The sequence below is a fragment of the Amphibalanus amphitrite genome, unplaced genomic scaffold (genome assembly GCF_019059575.1).
Source record: "Amphibalanus amphitrite isolate SeventyFive unplaced genomic scaffold, NRLGWU_Aamphi_draft 000530F_arrow, whole genome shotgun sequence".
NCBI classification, from domain to species: Eukaryota; Metazoa; Arthropoda; class Thecostraca; order Balanomorpha; family Balanidae; genus Amphibalanus; species Amphibalanus amphitrite.
In genome coordinates this window covers 139,482-158,834 of record NW_024882024.1, presented here as the reverse complement: position 1 = coordinate 158,834, position 19,353 = coordinate 139,482, and the positions used below count along the sequence as shown (strand labels likewise).

At 50.1% G+C, this 19,353-nt stretch overlaps 2 protein-coding genes and 1 long non-coding RNA gene across 3 annotated transcripts; 2 read left to right on the top strand and 1 right to left on the bottom strand.

Moving 5' to 3' along the window:
- Window positions 1–279: 279 nt before the first annotated feature.
- LOC122393321 lies at window positions 280–7,947 on the bottom strand. The gene is made up of 2 exons (XR_006258677.1): window positions 7,439–7,947; window positions 280–562 (listed from the first exon to the last, which is right to left on the bottom strand). It is a non-coding gene; the product is annotated as an uncharacterized LOC122393321 (long non-coding RNA).
- Window positions 7,948–9,956: 2,009 nt separating this feature from the next.
- Window positions 9,957–11,977, top strand: LOC122393320 (probable cytochrome P450 6a13). Its single transcript, XM_043389238.1, has one exon. It carries the CDS (start codon window positions 10,027–10,029, stop codon window positions 11,560–11,562), a length of 1,536 nt encoding a protein of 511 aa, XP_043245173.1. The 5' UTR covers window positions 9,957–10,026; the 3' UTR covers window positions 11,563–11,977.
- Window positions 11,978–13,937: 1,960 nt separating this feature from the next.
- LOC122393319 (cytochrome P450 9e2-like) lies at window positions 13,938–15,876 on the top strand. The gene has a single exon (XM_043389237.1). It carries the CDS (start codon window positions 14,031–14,033, stop codon window positions 15,564–15,566), a length of 1,536 nt encoding a protein of 511 aa, XP_043245172.1. The 5' UTR covers window positions 13,938–14,030; the 3' UTR covers window positions 15,567–15,876.
- Window positions 15,877–19,353: the final 3,477 nt, after the last annotated feature.

Here is a 19,353-nt window from a genome sequence, read left to right as displayed (position 1 = left end):
CCGTGTGCTGCTCAGGCTCTCCCTCCTCTACCGATCCCATCTGTAGGTATGCCTCCTCTGCCTCGGCTGTGTCCTGTTAGTGCATCGCAAGCTTAGTCGTGAATACTGACAGATTGAAAGTGACTCTAGCCTGACTTGACGCCTGGGACTTTTTCTCTGCAGTGCAAAGCAAGCAACGTGAAGCTGAGCTACATAGGTATGCTTATGTTTAACATTCCTGAGTAGGTCTTGCGCTATCTTTTCGTCACAGCCGTCACTGGCCCCATGGAAACACGTCAGTTACACTCACGATGGTGTGTATTTGTCGTTTGTACCCGTGCATCACAGTCACGGCATGATGGGCTGGGCAGCAGCCAGCCACAGAGACGCGCCCCTCCCCTGGGACGAGGGGCAGCGGTCAGAGGTCACCGCCGCCACGGGCAGCGTCCCCGGGGGCGGTCCACTCCGCGGTGGTCGCCATGACAACGGCCGGCGTCGTCACGGGTCGCGGCAGGTCGTGGGGTCGCCCGCTCGGCCGCGGGCTGGGTCAGTCGGCAATGAAGCAGCACAGCATAATGAAAACCTGTGGAAAACGGAAAGACGCGGGACTGTCAAACGCTGCTCGCAAAGTTCGTTGGACATAGGGAATAATCTCTCATGAAAGTACCGCAGCACAGGGCAAAGAAATACCGGTGACCCAACGGCTAAAATCGGTTCGGGCCTCTCTATCCCCTTCCTCCCAGACATCTTCATCCATCCCCCAGGTCAACGGCTGGGTGTTGAAGGAGAGGCGAATTCAGTCGTGCTCACTCGGTTCCGATGAAGGCTGGCGAGACGAGTAGTGAGACATGTGAGGAAAGGAGAACACTCTTCAAATTGGTTACTTTGTCGTCATCGCCCGAACGTCAACATACTGGCTCTAAACGAGCATCGTTATGACGGCTGAATAGCCTTGCTGTTATATTCAACAGCTGTAAAAATGTTTTCGTTATTTTATTACTGCAGCAAGGAAATGAAGAACAATAGTGTCGGTATCGTTTGAGATCTTTGCAATAACGGAAGTGAATCCGACTCGCCGTTGCAGGCTTATAAAGTACAACAATGCGACCGGTTAATTTCACGCACATTCTTTGTCCTCTGCAGCTGCAGCAACTGTTTTCCTCCAGTTGGCAGTGGTTCTATGCAAAATATTTGCACTGATGGCTGAGTGTTGTCCTCCGTCCTACCCACGCGCTCCCAAGTCCCATATGACTATCATTGTTCACATAGGCGGCGGAACGGGGAGGGCACCGGGGCACCGTGCCCCCCTTTGATTTTGGCATTTTAACATTAGCCCTATGGGCGTTGCATGGAAAGAATAGGACCAAAAGTCGGCAGTGCCCCCCCCCCTTGCTTGAGGGTGTTCCGCCGCTACTGATTGTTCACCCCTTCACCTCTCTGTTCCGGTCCTGGCTCTTCGTGAGTTCCCACACTCCGTTCCAGCCCCGGGCACCGTCCTTCCTTCCCCGCGGGTCCGGTCGGCGGCCATTGCACCGTTCCTGCACCGTGACGGTCTAGGCACCGCGGTTATCTATCATCTCAGCCCGCCGGGTTGAGCCGAGCCGAGCACAGGAGACCCTCCCGGGCTGTGTCTAACCCGGCTAGCCTTCAGACCCGGAGGCGCCCAACCGGACAGGATCACGACGGCCGACGTCATTGACCTTGAAAGTGTCGGGTTGGACGGGCGGGCGACGCAAGACAGAGCTGACCGCGCCACGCGGCGGGTGCGGCGACGATTGTGACGCAGCCAGATCGGTGACGCAGGAACAGAGGTAGATTGCTGCCTCATGTTGCGCTACATGTCGAGACACGCAAAATAACTTGATACATATTGGGAAGAGGCCGAAACGCATGGTGGAACTGCCTTAGCTAGTTATCGGCTAAAGGAAGAGCTATGCAAGTTCCTACTTCCTGAAGTTGGAGTTGAAATTCCTTGGCAATTTTCCTTTTCTGACATCAATCAGTTGAACGAGTCTTTGGCTCTGGGACAGACCTGGTTATGTTGACGATAATAACTCAAGTTTATTGTAGGGGAAGTTGGGGGAATGCCGAATACTTTTTTTCTGACGCCCGTAGCACGCAAGGTAGACAACATAAGATATTCTTGTTGGCGTCATTCGAGAGGCCAGTCTTTTGCCTTTCAAACATACCAGGCGCATTTGATGAATTCGCATACCGTTAAGCGCGCAAACTAAAAATATCAAAGTAGTGACTTTTTCGGCGTTGCCCCGGACTGCGGGGAAAGCCGAAAATGGGAGAAATGATCTACGGGGAATGCCGACATTAATGTTTTGCCATTTTATCTCAAACTTTATCCAGAATTCATCAAAACTGACACGCGTTTTAAGGGCTTGAGGACGCTTGGTGCACACTGGAAGTTATAATTGTGTGATATAATAAGAAAATACCAGGTAAATCATTCCTTTTAGGTAGCAGGCCGTTGTGTCGGTTGAAAGTGTAATTTGTGTGACTAAAATTACGCGTTGCTATTCTACAGCAGTTAAGTCCACGTAGCGTGCTTTAACGTGCGTAATTGCACGTTTTCGGCATTACCCCAGCCAGCCATACTTTCATTTGCAGGCCCATAACTTTTAAACGTGCTGTATAAATCTCAAATAGGCAGCACACTTATGCAAAGACATGCTGAAGATTACTTGACCGAATTGGCCAGACAAACGGTAGCATAATGAGTAAGAAATGCAGCTTCAAAGGCGCATGTAATACAAGGGAAACGTACCTTGAAAACGCTCTTGGCGCCCTCACAGCCGAAGTGTTCCGAATGACGACTCGTAACAAACATGCGATAATTGTAGTCACCTAAGCTTCAGAACATCACTGACAGGTGGCATCCATGTCGTACAGTTTTCGAAATATCTTGAATTTCGGCTTTGCCCTAACTCCGGCATTGCCCCAACTTCCCCTACAAGACAAAGCTTTCGATACATAAAGTATCTTGATCACTGTCAATGAGATGTAGAATATTTGAAAATTCACAAATAACAAAAACCGACGCAAGTCGTTGCATTTCTTTCTTCCTAACATGTGACATTCACCCTATGACACTTTCACTGCTAATTTTGCTGCTATGCTAGACCATGTAATAAACCCGTTTCTTGTGTTGAACGTATTTCTTGACATGATATGAGCCGCTTCGAGACATTTTCGTTTTCGTTTCTTCATATTTCGTTCCAATATTTTGGTATCGTCCCACTTCGGCAGGTGGTGGCATTCATCTATGTGTAGTACGATCGCATTGGAAGTCCGGTGAAATTTGACATCGCTCTTATGTTCCTGTAATCGCGTTTTTAATCCCCTTCCTGTCTCGCCTACGTAAGTCTTATAACACCCCGAACAAGGCACTTCGTAAACAATGCTCTTCTCGGAGCCTTCGTTTTTGTTCTTCTGAATGCTTGAGACGAGGTGTTAGTATCACTGATGTTAGTTGTCGGACTTTCGTCCCCGTCTTGAGTTGAGATGTTAGTTTCACAACATGTTAGTTTCAGTGAAACTAACATCTCAACTCAAGACGGGGACGAAAGTCCGACAACTAACATCAGTGATGCCTTCGTTTTTCTCTTTTCTTTCTAATATGTTCTTGATTTTCTGTCCTGAGTTCGTAGCAATCCGCACACCTATGCTCTCTAGTTGTTTTGAGATGGCATTCGCTTCTCTTGAATAGGGAATCGTTATCCATCTATCAGGCTTGTCTGTACGCTTCTTCGTTTGTCCTCTCTTCTTTTTCTTGACGATTTCTTCTGCTTTTTTCCTCTGCTGTATCAGAAAACCCTTTGGGTACTTCAATCTTTCAAAGGTCTCGTATATGTGCTGAAGTTCTTCTTGTAAGTAGTCATCATCACAAATCCTAAACGCTCTAAGGAAAAAGCCAATAACTATACCACTTTTCACCCTGTCTGCATGAGCCGAATAAAAATGCACGTAATCTTCCTTATTGGTAGGCTTTCTGAAAACTTTAAATTTGAAGTTGCTGTCTGTCCTCAAGATGGAAGTGTCTAAAAATGGCAGCTGGGCGTTCTGTTCCTTCTCCAATGTAAACTGTATCTTTGGGTTGACAGCATTCAAGAGGTTCAGTTTTTCGTCCAAGTCCATGTCTTGCGGTACCACTACCAAAACATCATCCACGTACCGCATCCATTCTGAATCAGGGCCGATTATATCTAGAAGTCGTGACCGTTCTAAATCTTCCATATAGAGACACGCGCCAATGGAGCTCAGCGGTGACCCCATGGCTAACCCACTGTGTTGAATACGTTCAACACAGTGGGTTAGCCGTGGGTTAGCCATGGGGTCACCGCTGAGCTCCATTGGCGCGTGTCTCTATATGGAAGATTTAGAACGGTCACGACTTCTAGATATAATCGGCCCTGATTCAGAATGGATGCGGTACGTGGATGATGTTTTGGTAGTGGTACCGCAAGACATGGACTTGGACGAAAAACTGAACCTCTTGAATGCTGTCAACCCAAAGATACAGTTTACATTGGAGAAGGAACAGAACGCCCAGCTGCCATTTTTAGACACTTCCATCTTGAGGACAGACAGCAACTTCAAATTTAAAGTTTTCAGAAAGCCTACCAATAAGGAAGATTACGTGCATTTTTATTCGGCTCATGCAGACAGGGTGAAAAGTGGTATAGTTATTGGCTTTTTCCTTAGAGCGTTTAGGATTTGTGATGATGACTACTTACAAGAAGAACTTCAGCACATATACGAGACCTTTGAAAGATTGAAGTACCCAAAGGGTTTTCTGATACAGCAGAGGAAAAAAGCAGAAGAAATCGTCAAGAAAAAGAAGAGAGGACAAACGAAGAAGCGTACAGACAAGCCTGATAGATGGATAACGATTCCCTATTCAAGAGAAGCGAATGCCATCTCAAAACAACTAGAGAGCATAGGTGTGCGGATTGCTACGAACTCAGGACAGAAAATCAAGAACATATTAGAAAGAAAAGAGAAAAACGAAGGCTCCGAGAAGAGCATTGTTTACGAAGTGCCTTGTTCGGGGTGTTATAAGACTTACGTAGGCGAGACAGGAAGGGGATTAAAAACGCGATTACAGGAACATAAGAGCGATGTCAAATTTCACCGGACTTCCAATGCGATCGTACTACACATAGATGAATGCCACCACCTGCCGAAGTGGGACGATACCAAAATATTGGAACGAAATATGAAGAAACGAAAACGAAAATGTCTCGAAGCGGCTCATATCATGTCAAGAAATACGTTCAACACAAGAAACGGGTTTATTACATGGTCTAGCATAGCAGCAAAATTAGCAGTGAAAGTGTCATAGGGTGAATGTCACATGTTAGGAAGAAAGAAATGCAACGACTTGCGTCGGTTTTTGTTATTTGTGAATTTTCAAATATTCTACATCTCATTGACAGTGATCAAGATACTTTATGTATCGAAAGCTTTGTCTTGTACAATAAACTTGAGTTATTATCGTCATTTTACATCTGTCATGGATTCGTTACAAGACCTGGTTATGCCAATGTATTCCTGGTCATGGTGCGCCCCACGCGTGGGAGAGCCCCTCAAGTCCAACCAATGCTCCGTACCTGTAATCCGTCAGTCCATGTCAATTCAACCTCAGTGACCGGGGGGGGGGGGATCTGGTGAACCTCACGTATCCCGTCACGGTTTAGACCCCGTCACACCTCTCTACCTATAACACGATCCATAATCCATATGCATGGACTCTGTCACTTTACCACATAACCTCTTCCACGGCCGAACTCCGAATCCTTTCAGCATTAGGCATTGAAAAGATCAGCATGATTCATATAAGAAAGACGAATTGAGTGCAAATTATGTTTTGTGGCTCTAAAAATTCCAATGCACTTTGCCTGATAGCAGACTTCGTACCGGCCTGGTATCAATCAACCTCAAAGGCTCGGGTGCGAATGCAAGGCTGCTCGCCTCCTTTCTAGTTTCAGCTCTATAAATATTTATGCAAGGCCACTACAGGGCTGACGCCAAATAGAAATGGCATCTGTGGCACGAAATGCCTCGATGGAAACGGCTCCTTCGGGGGCCCATGACGCCATGTATACGACTGATCCGACAGCTGGTATCGCTAAGGAACCTGGCACCGCTTTTGCTGCTCCGCATGGGATTGTCTTCACAAGACATGGTCTTAATAGCACAAGATTCAACATAAAAAGATCCCTGATACAAAGTTTAAAGGCAAAAATGTAAACGGTGTGACGTTTACAATGATCTGGTGCAGGTATATGGACAAGTTACTCCATATTTCTCTTGAAGAAAAATTTCGCCGTTGTCCCCGAAACCGTACGTCGACGTTGACGTGCCAACAACACGGCGCCCCCCTCTCTCCCTTCCCCTCCCCCGCTCTCTGGCTGTAGCGCTCACGGCGGTAGCCATACGGCCGTAAACAAAGCCGACCTTGGAGGGAGGCGATCGGTCCGAACCACCGCGGGCCAGGTGGCATCGACCGTGAGGAAACAACAGGTGGAAGCAATCGACAGACAACAAAAGTGAAAGTGAATCTTTGGCATTTAAGCAGCCCGAATACATCCACCTATTCGCGATTAATGCGGGGATTTCAGAAAACTGTCATAGTTTGACATTCTCAATATTTGTCGTGTTTTCAGGCTTTCTGGAAACTCATTCTAGCTTTTCTTTGTGTTTAACTTGACCTTGACGATAATAGTTATGGATTTGTCTTTATCTGATTCGGTCACGCCTCCTCAATGGCTGGTTCTAAACTTCGTTCGACGCTCTTCCTTGAGAATTGATCTGTTCGGCTGAAGCAAATTCCCTCCCGAGAGAAAATCGGTATCGATTAGTCGCACGCATTTCCATCCAAACGATCTCGCCTGTCGGTTTTATTGTCTGCTCTGCAGTCTATCTTCATTCAGTAGCGGCGGAACACCTTCAATTAGGGGGGGGGGGGGCACTGCCGACTTTTGGTCCCATTCTGTCCATGCAACGCCCATAGGGCTAATGTTAAAATGTCAAAATCAAAGGGGCACGGTACCCCGGTGCCCTCCCCGTTCCGCCGCCTATGTCCTCATTCGTCATACGGCTGCCTGGCCAGAGTGGTGGTGCCTTGCGGCACAGCATGATGCAGGCGTCCGTCTGCGTTTTGCGGCACAGCCTAACTTCAGGCGTTTGGTGCTGGCGCGAACGCCTTCTATATAGGGGCTACCGCTCCTATAGTAGCACGATCACGTTCCGTTTCTCCAGTATATGTGAAACTATTGTGGAGCGCGTAACGTCAGAGCGACTGCCGACCAGTTGTCAGTGCCGGAGTGGCACTATAGAACAAGAGACAAACGCTTTCAACTAGTCGATCAATAAAGCGCTCACTGTCCTGAATCCTCATGACCCGACTGGACCCCTCCCCCGCCCAGGCACATGTCAAAGAACTCACCTTAAAGCTCACATCAATGGCTATTCTTTGGTGACAGCTTCTTCTCCTCCGAGTTCTTTAGCTTGTTGACGATTTTCCGCGTGTGACCGCCGGGGTCTTGGTGATCGTTCATCGCCGCCTCGTTTTTCGTCCGTCCCTTGCCACCCTTGGTGTGCAGGAACTTGTCTGACTCGTAGTTGTAGTGCTCGTATTCGTCAACATCCTCGGGCGCTTTAGGGTCAGACATGTTGGAAATTCAACACGACAGCTCACAGTTCAAGTGCTCTCTACCGGGCGCTATCCGGCCGTCTGCCGAGCCGGCCGCTGCTGTTTACTTCACGGGCGAGCGGCAGCGACCTTGGGGCCTGCCAGTGACGGCGGCTGTGATTGGTGGAAACGGAGGCCGACGGGCCAATCGTCGAGCGGCTTGCACCGGGTCGATAAGGACAGCTGATCCCACACGTGTAACGCCAGTCCCGAGTGTTCCCCAAAGTTCGGGATTCGGGAGTTGGGCCGACGAGGGGGCGCGCTGCAATGTATGGGGTCATTCGCAATGTTACGAGACGTTACGTGTTTGCTATGTTGATTCGGTGAATAAATTCGGGAGATATTGTCGCAGTGGCTCCGTGAACTGGTGGATGAGGATTCGGAGAGCATATGGCCCCAATTCCCTATTTGCCGTTCTAAATACACTTTGCCCCGCTGGGCCGTCTTACCCCACATTCCCCTACCTACTAGCCAGGTGAATGGTGATGCAAACACGATCCGAAACACTGAGGTGAGCGAGCGACTACCTGGAATGCCGTGACGTCACGCAGGACATTGCATGCATTCTGAGCGCCCCTCAACTGTGCAATGCGCATGCGCTAACAGCGCACTGGCCTTCTGCGGCGTCAAGGTCATAGCGTAGTGCAATGTTACCCAGCCGCCGCGCTGTGGGTCCTTTGGTCACCCAAATCGGGTGCAGCTGTGATTAAGTTAGTATGTTTACCTACCTACTATCTCATTAAACAGTACCTACAAGTAACAATTGTAGAGAGAACATAACGTTCAGCGGTCATGTGCACTGCGCCATACTCACAGAGTGGAATGTGGATTGAACTGTTATTTGGACTGACGTGATTATCGTTCTTCAGAGTTCTTTTTAACGTTTTTACTAAACCGGCATTTATTTTAGCTTCCTTAAAAAAATCCTCAATCATGATCAGCATTCAGCCCTTTAATGTCCGAGACAATAAACCAACCGAAAATTGGTCCATCTCAATTTATACATCTTAGGAACTTGCTCAATACCTACTCACCAGTATAACGCCTTTTGGGGCGACTAACGGAGCGAGCGAGAGGGTGGGCCTTGCACGTGCGAAATTTCGAGGGGGTACCTCCAACTGACTTGTGCACTGCACCCTACTAACCGGTCTCTGGCGATGTGCCAAATTTGAGCACAATCGGCCCAGCCGTTATCGAGATCTGGAAGCGGCACCCTGCACGTACGCACGTGCAACATGGGTCCCAACTGACTTTTGCACGGCACCCTACTAACCGGTCCCTAACCGCGTACCAAATTTGAGCGCAATCGGTCCAGCCGTTCTCGAGATCTGGAATCGACCCCTGCACGTGCGCACGTGCAGCAGCACCCCAACTCTGGCACATGGATATGCAGTGCCTAGTGGGTGCCTACCTACATGCCAACTTTCAGCGCAATCGGCGAAGTAGTTACCGAGATATTGCAACAATTACAAAACTGACACCCCTTCGTTTTGCACGTGGCACGTGCATAAGGGGTCACCCACATGCATCGGGAATAGTCCAATATTGGTAGAAGTTATGAAGCTACCCTACAAAAATTACCGCATGTAAATCGGTCAATTGGTTGCTGAGATATAAGCCTCGCAAAAGCGTCCGCACGGCCGGCCGGCCGGCCGCTCATACTCAGAAATTTCCGTTAATCTAAGGAAAGACTCCGCTCGCTTCGCTCGCTCCGTAATAAATAATAATTCATCTTATTACATGGCTCCTTCATTGTGTGTTATCCATGACAGATATATATAAAAAACGACAATATATATTGTCGTTTTTTATATATATCTGTCATGGATAACACACAATTGTCGTTTTTTAATGGCTCCTTCAATTTAATCAGTGCACTTTACAAAGTGTTTCGCCACGGCTAAAGAAGCCAAGCCGATGTTTCAATGGGGTTCGAACTATCGGTAGCCGCAATCTGCATGAATATCGCACCGCCGTGCTGGAACTTTCCAATTTCGTGTCCCGACCCTGTTTTCTCGAGTTATACTCTAGCTTCTAATAAAGAATTTAACAAACTCCTTGATTAAGTGGCTCCCGCCTGCTGCTTTCTTCAACACCCGGCTAAACGTTTGGATGTGCCTTACAACAGAAAACTTCGTTACACTCACTGTGCGCCACCGCGCCGCCATCGCCGCCGCCGCGCCGTAAACAGCCCCTCGGGCTCTGGATGACGTGTACCTACATACCGTACGGGGAACGGAGACCATCCCAGGTGCGCAGCGCACTCACAGTGTCTGAGGAGGCGCTCAGAGGAGGTGAGCGGCGCTGAGAGTAAGACTGTGAGACAGTGAGACATTGACACCATGCTGGGCTGGTTAGTGACGGCGCCACTGGCCGTGTTACGGTGGCTCTTCTCGCCGATACCGCTGACGGTAATCGTTCTGCTGCTCGCCTTGGCGTACCACAGATTCACAAAGAATTTCGACTTCTGGAAGTCACGCGGCGTGCCTGGACCGAGACCATGTCTACCCTGGGGAACAGAGTTTGGCTCGGGCTTTTCAAGGGTGATCGAATTTGAGAGCTGGCTGTATCACGAGCACGGTGGGAAGCAGTTCTGTGGCTTCTTTGAAATGCACAAGCCGGTATTATTTGTTGGAGACCTTGACCTGATTCGCTCAATCACCATCAAGGATTTTGATTACTTTGCTAATCAACGTGATCAGATCGGATCTGATTTTTGGACCGAATCACTTTTTCTCTTGAAGGGTGCCGAGTGGAAGGAAACTCGTACCGTGATGTCGCCCACCTTTTCGGCCAGCAAACTGAAGGCAATGCACCAGTTGACAATGAACAACGCTAAGAACCTGACAAAGTATGTTAGAAGTCAGATGGCAGAGGAAGCAGAAGTGGAAATCAAGGATGCTTCTGGACGATTCACGATGGACAACATTGCGGCCTGCGCGTTCGGCGTCAACTGCAACTCCTTTGTTGATCCTAATTGTCAGTTTGCTGTAACGGCAGCCAAGCTCTCCAGCTTCAATGTTCAGATTCTCATACGTTTCCTGGCAGAGACGTTCCTACCTCATAGCATTGCCAAGTGGTTCCCCGACTATAGTATGAAGGTCGGCGCATTCTTCAAGGACGTTGTGATGAAGACGATGGCCCATCGCGAGAAGAGCCCTAGTGCGACGCGCGACTTCCTGCAGCTGCTGATGGACACCAAGGACAAGGACGGCAAGCGGATCCTCTCGGACAGCAGCATAGTCACCCAGTCGTCCCTGTTCCTCGTCGCCGGGTACGACACGACCTCTCTTCTACTGACGTTCGCCGCCTATTGCCTGGCGCTGGACCAGGAGATCCAGCAGCGCGTCCAGCAGGAGATTGACGAGGCCCTGGAGCGCCACGGAGGCCTCACCTACGAGGCCATCCAGGACATGCCGTACCTGGACCGGGTGATGGCGGAGACTCTGCGCCTGTACTCGCCAGCCACGCGTCTTGAACGTGCCTGCTCCAAGGACTACATCCTGCCCGGTACAGACGTACACATCCCGGCGGGTACCGTCGTGGTCATACCCGTGCTTGTGATGCACCGCGATCCGGACAACTACCCGGACCCGCTGCGGTTCGACCCGGACCGCTTCCTGCCGAAGGAGAGGGAGCGTCGCCATCCGTGCGCCTACATCCCGTTCGGCAGCGGGCCGCGCAACTGCATCGCGCAGCGGTTCGCCCTGTTCGAGGCCAAGGTGGCGCTGGTCTCGCTTCTGCGGGAGCTGACGCTGAAGCCGACGCCGGAGACGCCGCCCCATCCAATGCCGCTCGATCCGGACGGCTTCCTGACGATGCCGAAGGACAGGAAGGTGCCGCTGCTGGCCGTACCGAGACAGACAACGACTGAATGAAGTGACCTTTTGCGGAGATCAAGAGCTGTCGATGTGATTGAAGAAGTAGCTCAGAGCGTCGGAGCGGACAATGGCAGTCGGAGGTTCAATTTAATAACTTGGCGTATGTAATTGTAGTTACATGTAAGGCAGGGAGATGCTCAAAGCAGTAAGCCCGAACACGTCACCGCGACGCTTCGGTCCGTATTGCCTATAATAATATTTACACGGGAGGGAGTGGTGTTGAACCATGTTGAACTTTCTGCTGCTGTAAATGAAATTACATATGCAGGTGACGGCATTTTAGCTACTTTTTTCTTTCTTGATCTTTGTTCTCATCCCATGTCTTACACTATCGCTTCTTCATGTTTTTTTCTGTCCATCCTTTAACCCTCGCCCGCACATGGGGGGGGGGGGGGTGGTTGCCACCCCCCCCCCCCAGGTAGTCTTTCTGCTCTGCACTCAACATTTTTAGCGCTAGAACGCTGATTTTTCGTATAGCTGCTCCTCTATCCTTTCTTGATGTCCACTGAAAATTTCAAGTTTCTGTGATTTTTGGTTTCGGAGATATGACCTTGTTTTTCAGGTCATGTCATGACCCAAATGGCCAATTCTCAACATCTTGCGTTTGCCATGGGTCTTGCGAGCTTTTGACACCCTGATTTCGGCCTTTTTTGCCAGTATTACCTCCCACCTATCATGGAACATGTTGTTCGACGATGTACAGGGGTCAAGGTCAGGGTCAAGGTCAACCTAGGTCATCTAAGATAATTGCGTTTTAGGCAAGCTGAATTTACTTTTTTTATTTTTTTACTGCATTTTTGGTAAAAGCTTCTCAGAGCATGATTTCATGTAACATGGACCCAAAAACAATCGGTGCACACATCAGTATACACACAGACACACACAGACATACAAACACATATAATTGACCTTGACCTAACTTGACCTGAAATGACCTCAGCCGCAAAATTCTGGTCGGGTAGTGTGACAGAGAGGTTCTAGCTGGCCTGGCACCAGAAAACAGCATCGTCATCGGTATTTGATAAGCAGCGCCTGCGCACTTGATATCCAACGGTGACCCAAAACAGCAACATTTTTTAGTTTGACCTGACCTGGAAGGTCAATGACTGACCTGAGAAGGTAAAACTGGGTATCATTGGATTCGTCTCTTCCCAAAGAATCTTTTTGGTCTTTACCGCTAAGCTCTATCTCCAACAGGAACGAAATGGCGCGGGGGGGTGGCACCCCCCCCCCCCCATGTGCGTTCTAGGATGGGAAAATGGCATGTGCGGGCGAGGGTTAATAGGCTTCCATATCGGTGTAGCTGTTGCATGTTATGAGTTCTGACGTTTTGCGTTGCGTTGCCATTTACACATAAACAAATGGCTATCATCAGAATTCTCAACGATTTGATCTTTGTTGTGTCACTCGTTATTAGTGGGCATGAAACCCAAGCTCTTTATGTTATATGCGTGTTTTAATACATTTTATTTATTATCTAAATTCTAAGCTAATGCATTTATGCATGAGTTATGCGAATACAAGACAGTGAAAATGTCCAAATGTTGATGTATTGTTTTAAAGAAAGATGGAAACGAGGATGGGGCCCTTAACCCCTACATTTAACCTTAGCCTAATAAGCTGAAAAAAATGGTATTCGTCCTCTGTCTGATCAATTGTCTCCTCCGCGCCACTCTCGGACGTCCGTTTACGACGGCCAACCAAGAGTGAAGTGATGTAATCTATATTGATATCTTCAGAAGCTTAGCTACTGCCTCCCTCCCTCCGTAGCCCGTGGGAAATGTTAGCAACCAAGCCTAATTTTTGCAAGCATCGGAGAGGACTGTGCAATAGGAAAGCTCTGGGACGGTTTTGTTACATGCTTTTTGAAGCTGATAAAATGTTGTCCTTTGCGAGGTTCGGTGTCGGAGATAACCCAAACTGGTTTGCGCAACTGTTCGAAACTATTGAAGGAAATTACGTCATTGTTGCGTAGATCCCTCTGTTACGGAACGGGAAGTGGATGACTGGGCTCGGCGATGTACCGTTCTGAATTCTGATAGGTTGCTTTCGTCACACTGGTTTGTGCATTGAGATTTTCCATATTCGAATCATTCATCGATTGCACATGGGATGCATTGGGACTTATAAACTGCCCACAGTCTAGTATTTTTGCGACGTTTATAGGCAAGACGCCCGTTCTGCGTGATGGGTATCTTCCCCGCCGCGGCTGGCTCCGCCTATGACGCCCGGAGTGAATGACTATTGACTGATCTCGGCCCAAGGACGCGGTAGATAGGCGGCGGGTCGGGGGAGAGGCCGGAACTCTGGGCTCTGCCTCTGTTTGCGGAGAGCATCAGTGGAGTGGCGGCGCCGCTCAGAGAGCAGGGTGCGTGGTGCGCGGACGCGGTCGGAGGAAGGCGGCAGTCGTCGGGGACGTCCAGGGGTGACGGTGCTCCGGCGCGTGGTGCACAGAGGGGGCCGCCATGCTGGGCTGGTTGCTGACGGCGCCGCTGGCCGTGCTCAGCTGGCTGTGCTCGCCAGTGCCGCTGACTGTGATCGTGCTGCTGTGCGCCTGGATTTACCGCACGGCCACCAAGAACTTTGACTTCTGGAAGTCGCGCGGCGTGCCCGGTCCCGCGCCATGCTTTCCTTGGGGCAACGAGACCGGTCCGCCACTTTCCAAGCCGCTGTATGAAGTCGAAACGTGGCTGTATCGCGAACATGGCGGAAAAAAGTATTGTGGCTTCTTCGAAATGCACCGGCCAGTGTTGTTTGTCGGAGATCCGGATCTTATCCGGTCCATCACCATCAAAGATTTTGAGTACTTTACTGACCACAGTGATCAAGGCATTGCTGAGGATTTGAAGGGAGCACTCATTGCCCTGAAAGGTGCCAAGTGGAAGGAATCCCGCGCGGTGCTGACCCCTGCCTTCTCCAGCAGTAAGTTGAAGGGTATGCACCAGCTGGTGCTGGACAACACCCAGAACCTGACAAAATACGTGATGGAAGATATGAACAAGAAGGGAGAGGTTGATATAAGAGACATGTTCGCGCGTTATACGATGGACAACATTGCTTCGTGTGCCTTCGGGGTAAAATCGAACTCATTTGACGACTCCAAAAGCAGGTTTGCCACCGAGGCGTCGAACCTCTTCCAAATAAGTTTTCTGGGCGTAGTACGATTCATGGCGGAAACCGTATTTCCTAAGCCCCTCCTGAAATGGCTCCCAGGCCCTCAGCAGAAAGCCATCGACTTCTTCACAGACGTGGTAAACAAGACCATCGACTATCGCGACAAGCATCCAACCTCGTCACGAGACTTTCTGCAGCTGATGATGGACACCAAGGACAAGGACGGCAACCGCATCCTCACCAGTAAGTCCATCATGGCTCAGGCGGTGCTGTTCTTCATCGGCGGGTTCGACACCACGGCGAGTCTGCTGACGTTCGCTGCGTACAGCCTCGCGACCCATCCGGAGATCCAGGAGCGCGTCCAGGAGGAGACAGACGAGGTGCTGTCCAAGCACGGCGCGCTCACCTACGACGCCGTCCACGAGATGCCCTACCTGGACCAGGTGCTGGCCGAGACGCTGCGCCTGTACCCGCCGTTCAGCCGGACAGAGCGCGTCGCCACCAAGGACTACACGCTGCCGGGCACGGACATCCGCCTGCCCACCGGCACCGCGGTGCAGATGTCGCCGTTCGCCATCCAGAGAGACCCGGACCACTACCCGGACCCGCTGCGGTTTGACCCGGACCGCTTCCTGCCCGAGGAGAAAGAGCGTCGCCATCCGTGCGTGTACCTGCCGTTTGGCAGCGGGCCGCGAGTCTGCATCGCCACCCGGTTCGCGCTGTTCGAGGCCAAGGTGGCGCTCGTGGCACTGCTGAAGCAGGCGACGCTGAAGCCGACGTCGACCACCCCGCCTCCTCCGGCGCCTCTGGACAAGAAGTCCTTCATCCTGAGCCCGGAGGGGCAGAAGCTGCCGCTGCTTGTGGTGCCCAGAAGCAAGACCGGCTGAGCTGGTTGTTGTCTCAGGGATGAGTTCCGCTGACCCTCTCACTGCCTCCAGGAGCGAGGACAGACAACGCCAGTAGAGCTACGCTTTGATAGCCAAAGATACTGATTACTGATATGGCCCTCAGCCAACCCTCAGCCTCAGCCCTCAGCCATCCATGATATTATATTTGATTACACTGCTTCTTATCGATTTAATTATTTGGTAATACAGGTGCTAGGAATGATTAACGTTCCCTCCCCATTCCCTCTTTTACATTCAAATACCTAATTGTGGTTTACGAGTCCAAAACTGCTAAGCTCATTTCCATAGTTTAGCCTGCCAGTCCGGGTCGGAGTAGGTAGGCTAATGAATAGGAATGCGCTGATAAAACTCAAAATCCGAGTTATAGACCTCTGTTCACCCCTCTTACGTACAGGTCCAGATACCAGCTGAATTCTTGCATTGTTTGGCATTGTGTGACGCTGGTATGTACACTCGGGGGCAGATTGATGTTCCACAACTCTTTATCCACCGGGTTCCTATGGCTCAGCATTGGCAGCAGCCGCCTGGTACCGGTAGACTGTGCCGCTTCACTTACTTGTCAAGCGGCACAGCCTACCCACACCGTATGCCACCGGTCTGGGTCGGTGGCTGGAAGGCGATGTGGGCCGCCTGTGACGTCAGCGCAGCGGTGAGGGCCGAGCCCGGAGGCATGGCTCGGGTCGGCGCGGCGCGGCGGCTGGCGAGGGCTGGGGAGTGAGGTGGGGTGGGGGCACGGACCATCGCGCGGCTGAGCGAGTGTAGTTAACTTTCGCGTCTCAAGGCGCCAATTATTCTACCTAACAATTGTGCTAAAGCAGTTGTTAAAATGTCCTATCCCCAAGACAGCGCCTATCATCATACTTGCCATGCACATTACGACACACTTAAACGTGACATTGGGACAGCCGATAGAATTTATATCACACGTGCATCGAGTTGCGGAGCTACATTGTTTTTAACAGATATGTATTAAGGCCTTGATTGAGCTCATTGGTGTCTATTATTTCGCACAGCAATCGTCCAGAGACGTGGGAACTGGGGTTTTTGGATAGCGCGGCGTCCCAACTTTAAGCAACTCTTATGTTCCTCTAATGTGTGGTCGCAGCCACCAATAGCAAACCGTTCCATCTAGGAACAAATAAGTCTCGCACCTGGGACGGTTCGAACCGGGTTTCTCCAACCGGTCACCCCACGACGCTAGCGTGTATCCACTGAGCTGCCGAAACCAGCGACCACCCGCCGCGGTCAAACGCGATCAAATGTCACAATACTGTCATTGCCGGTCAGCGGGTCAATGTCATTTTGTTTTGTGCGGACGAGGACCATTCTCGGTAGCTCAGTGGATGAACGCTCGTGTCGTGAATTGGCCGGTGGGGGAAGCCCGGTTCGAGCCCCCCTGAGTGGCTGACTTTTTGGCTCCTAGTTGGAACGGTTTGCTATTGGAAGCTGCGACCACATATTAGAGCAACAGTAAATCAGTCTACCGCTTTAAATTGGAGCGTTGGCTGCGGCACTACTCATAACCCCCAGTTCCCACGTCTCTGGACGATTGCCGTGCGAAACAATAGACACCAATATGCTCAATCAAGGCCTTAATACTAATATGTTATACAAAATATAGCTCCGCACCTCGATGCACGAGTGACATAAGTTCTATCGGCTGTCCCATTGCCACGCTTAAGTGTGTCGTAATGTGCATTGCAAGTATGATGATAGGCGCTGTCTTGGGAATAGGACATTTTAACAACTGCTTTAGCACAATTGTTAGGTAGAATAATTGGCGCCTTGAGATGCGAAAGTTAACCCTCGCCGGACCTATTGGTTTTCTACATACGCGCCGGCCGAGGGGGGGGGGCGGGTACAACCCCCCCCTCGCCGTTTCGCCCCTGGTGGAGCTAGCGCGTCGCGGAAAAAACGAGCGTGTGCGCCGTTACGAGACGCAGAGATTGGTACCCGATTTTAAGGTCCTAGGTCAACCGGTGACCTCTGAGGTCAGGTCAAGTGCCCCAGGGTACGGTTCAGTTTTTGGTGAATAACTTCGCAAAAAACGGCCGCAGAGCCGCGATTTTGGCAGCATCGTGTTCGCCTCGCTCAGGCGCGTCGAATGATATACTTTTTGTCCGGGTCAGGTCAATTTGGGGTGTTGACCTCAGGTCAAGGTCAGGTCAGCACCCCCAGGTCACGAAGTTGGTTGAAAGAGGTCATGTCGCATATCATTCGATTGGGCAGGTCTTCCTGAGCCCATTGGTGGCTTTCTCGACTCGCTAGCTCAATTTGATCAAGAGTTATTGACGAAAAACTAATATGACCTTGATGACGTCATAAATGACGTCACGCAAGGTCAACATTGCAAAAGTGACGCATCTAACCTTGCAAGGAGTGCATGAAATCACGATTCTGTGTGCTTGAGATAGTTGGAGATCGTTCCCGGCGCCAGGATAGCAGTTTTCATTTTTCCCCATTGACTTATAATGGTGAGGTCACGAAAATGACCTGACCTCATATGACCTTTAGGAAAAATCCGAGATATACAAGTTGTGAGACTCATAATGGATACTAGATCCTGCAAGTTTCATTTCCCTGTGACATCTCCTCTGGCAGTGAGGGCGTTGCGAAGTTGCGACATCTGAAGACCGTGTAGAGGTTCACTTATGACGTCATAGGTCAGTGACCTGACCTGACCCAAAAATGCGGTTGGTGTCAAAAGATGCGGCTTGGATCAAAGGTCAGGTATGCCAAGTTTCAGCTCTCTATCGCCAGCGTGTTCGGAGCTATCGCGAAAAAACCCTATGGGGGGGCGGCACCCGCCCCCCCCCCCCTCGGCCGGCGAGGGCTATACTCGCTCAGCCACGCGATGTCCGTGCTCCCACCCCACCTCACTCCCCAGTCCTCGCCAGCCGCCGCACACTGGGCCGATCGCCAGGTCTAGCACGACATGGGTAAAAAATCGAACTTTATGGATGTGCAATGAAACCTATACCAATTTGTTCAAAAATGATCATACTACATTGCTGTGGTCTTTGTTTTCCAACATAATTGCTATTTCATGGCGAAAACTCAGCTTAAACACGAACTTCGGAATCGTTTGGACCGAACTCGTCCCGCGCACTCTTCGACAACGTATCTTTGATCCACGAAACAATCACAATTTGAGGAGGAATTCCACATTTATATACATCAAACGATAGCTCCGGGTCTGCAGAACACACATAACCACATGAAAATGGCGAGCTCTTACTTGGTTCTGATGTATTGGCACCGCAAAGATTTAAAGACGAAAATATAATTTCACATAATTGATGTCACACACAAATAGACTTTTAAAAAAAGTACCGCAGAGTACCGCTTCGAAAATGTCGCTACATGTCAATGATGCATTGCACTACAAGATCCAACAGTCATTTTTTGCGACTTTTTGCGACTTTGGATGTAGCAGCCAAACATCAACCCGCGCCGGACCGGTGCTCGGCGTCAAACGCGCCGGGCCGGGAGGTGTTGATTGAACACTCCCTTTCTAACTCGGCTCTTGGGCCACATAGCGACACGTAGTAAGTGGCATTCGAAAGAGCGCCCGAAATTCCAGATGGAGTAATTAGTCATTTCTAGGTCAGGTCAAAGGTCACGTCACCAGAGGTCATCAAAGGTAAAATGTTGCATATATCAACATTTCTCGAAAACCGGCTCTTACTTCGGGGACCAATAGAGCTACATCGTCGCGAAAAAGTGCATTCAATTGCTCTTTTAGCGGTCTTTCTGAAATGAGCCC

What these genes read in the sequence shown, in the direction of transcription:
- LOC122393320 (XM_043389238.1), top strand. Translation starts at nt 10,027, where the DNA reads ATGCTGGGCTGGTTAGTGACGGCGCCACTGGCCGTGTTACGGTGGCTC.
- LOC122393319 (XM_043389237.1), top strand. Translation starts at nt 14,031, where the DNA reads ATGCTGGGCTGGTTGCTGACGGCGCCGCTGGCCGTGCTCAGCTGGCTG.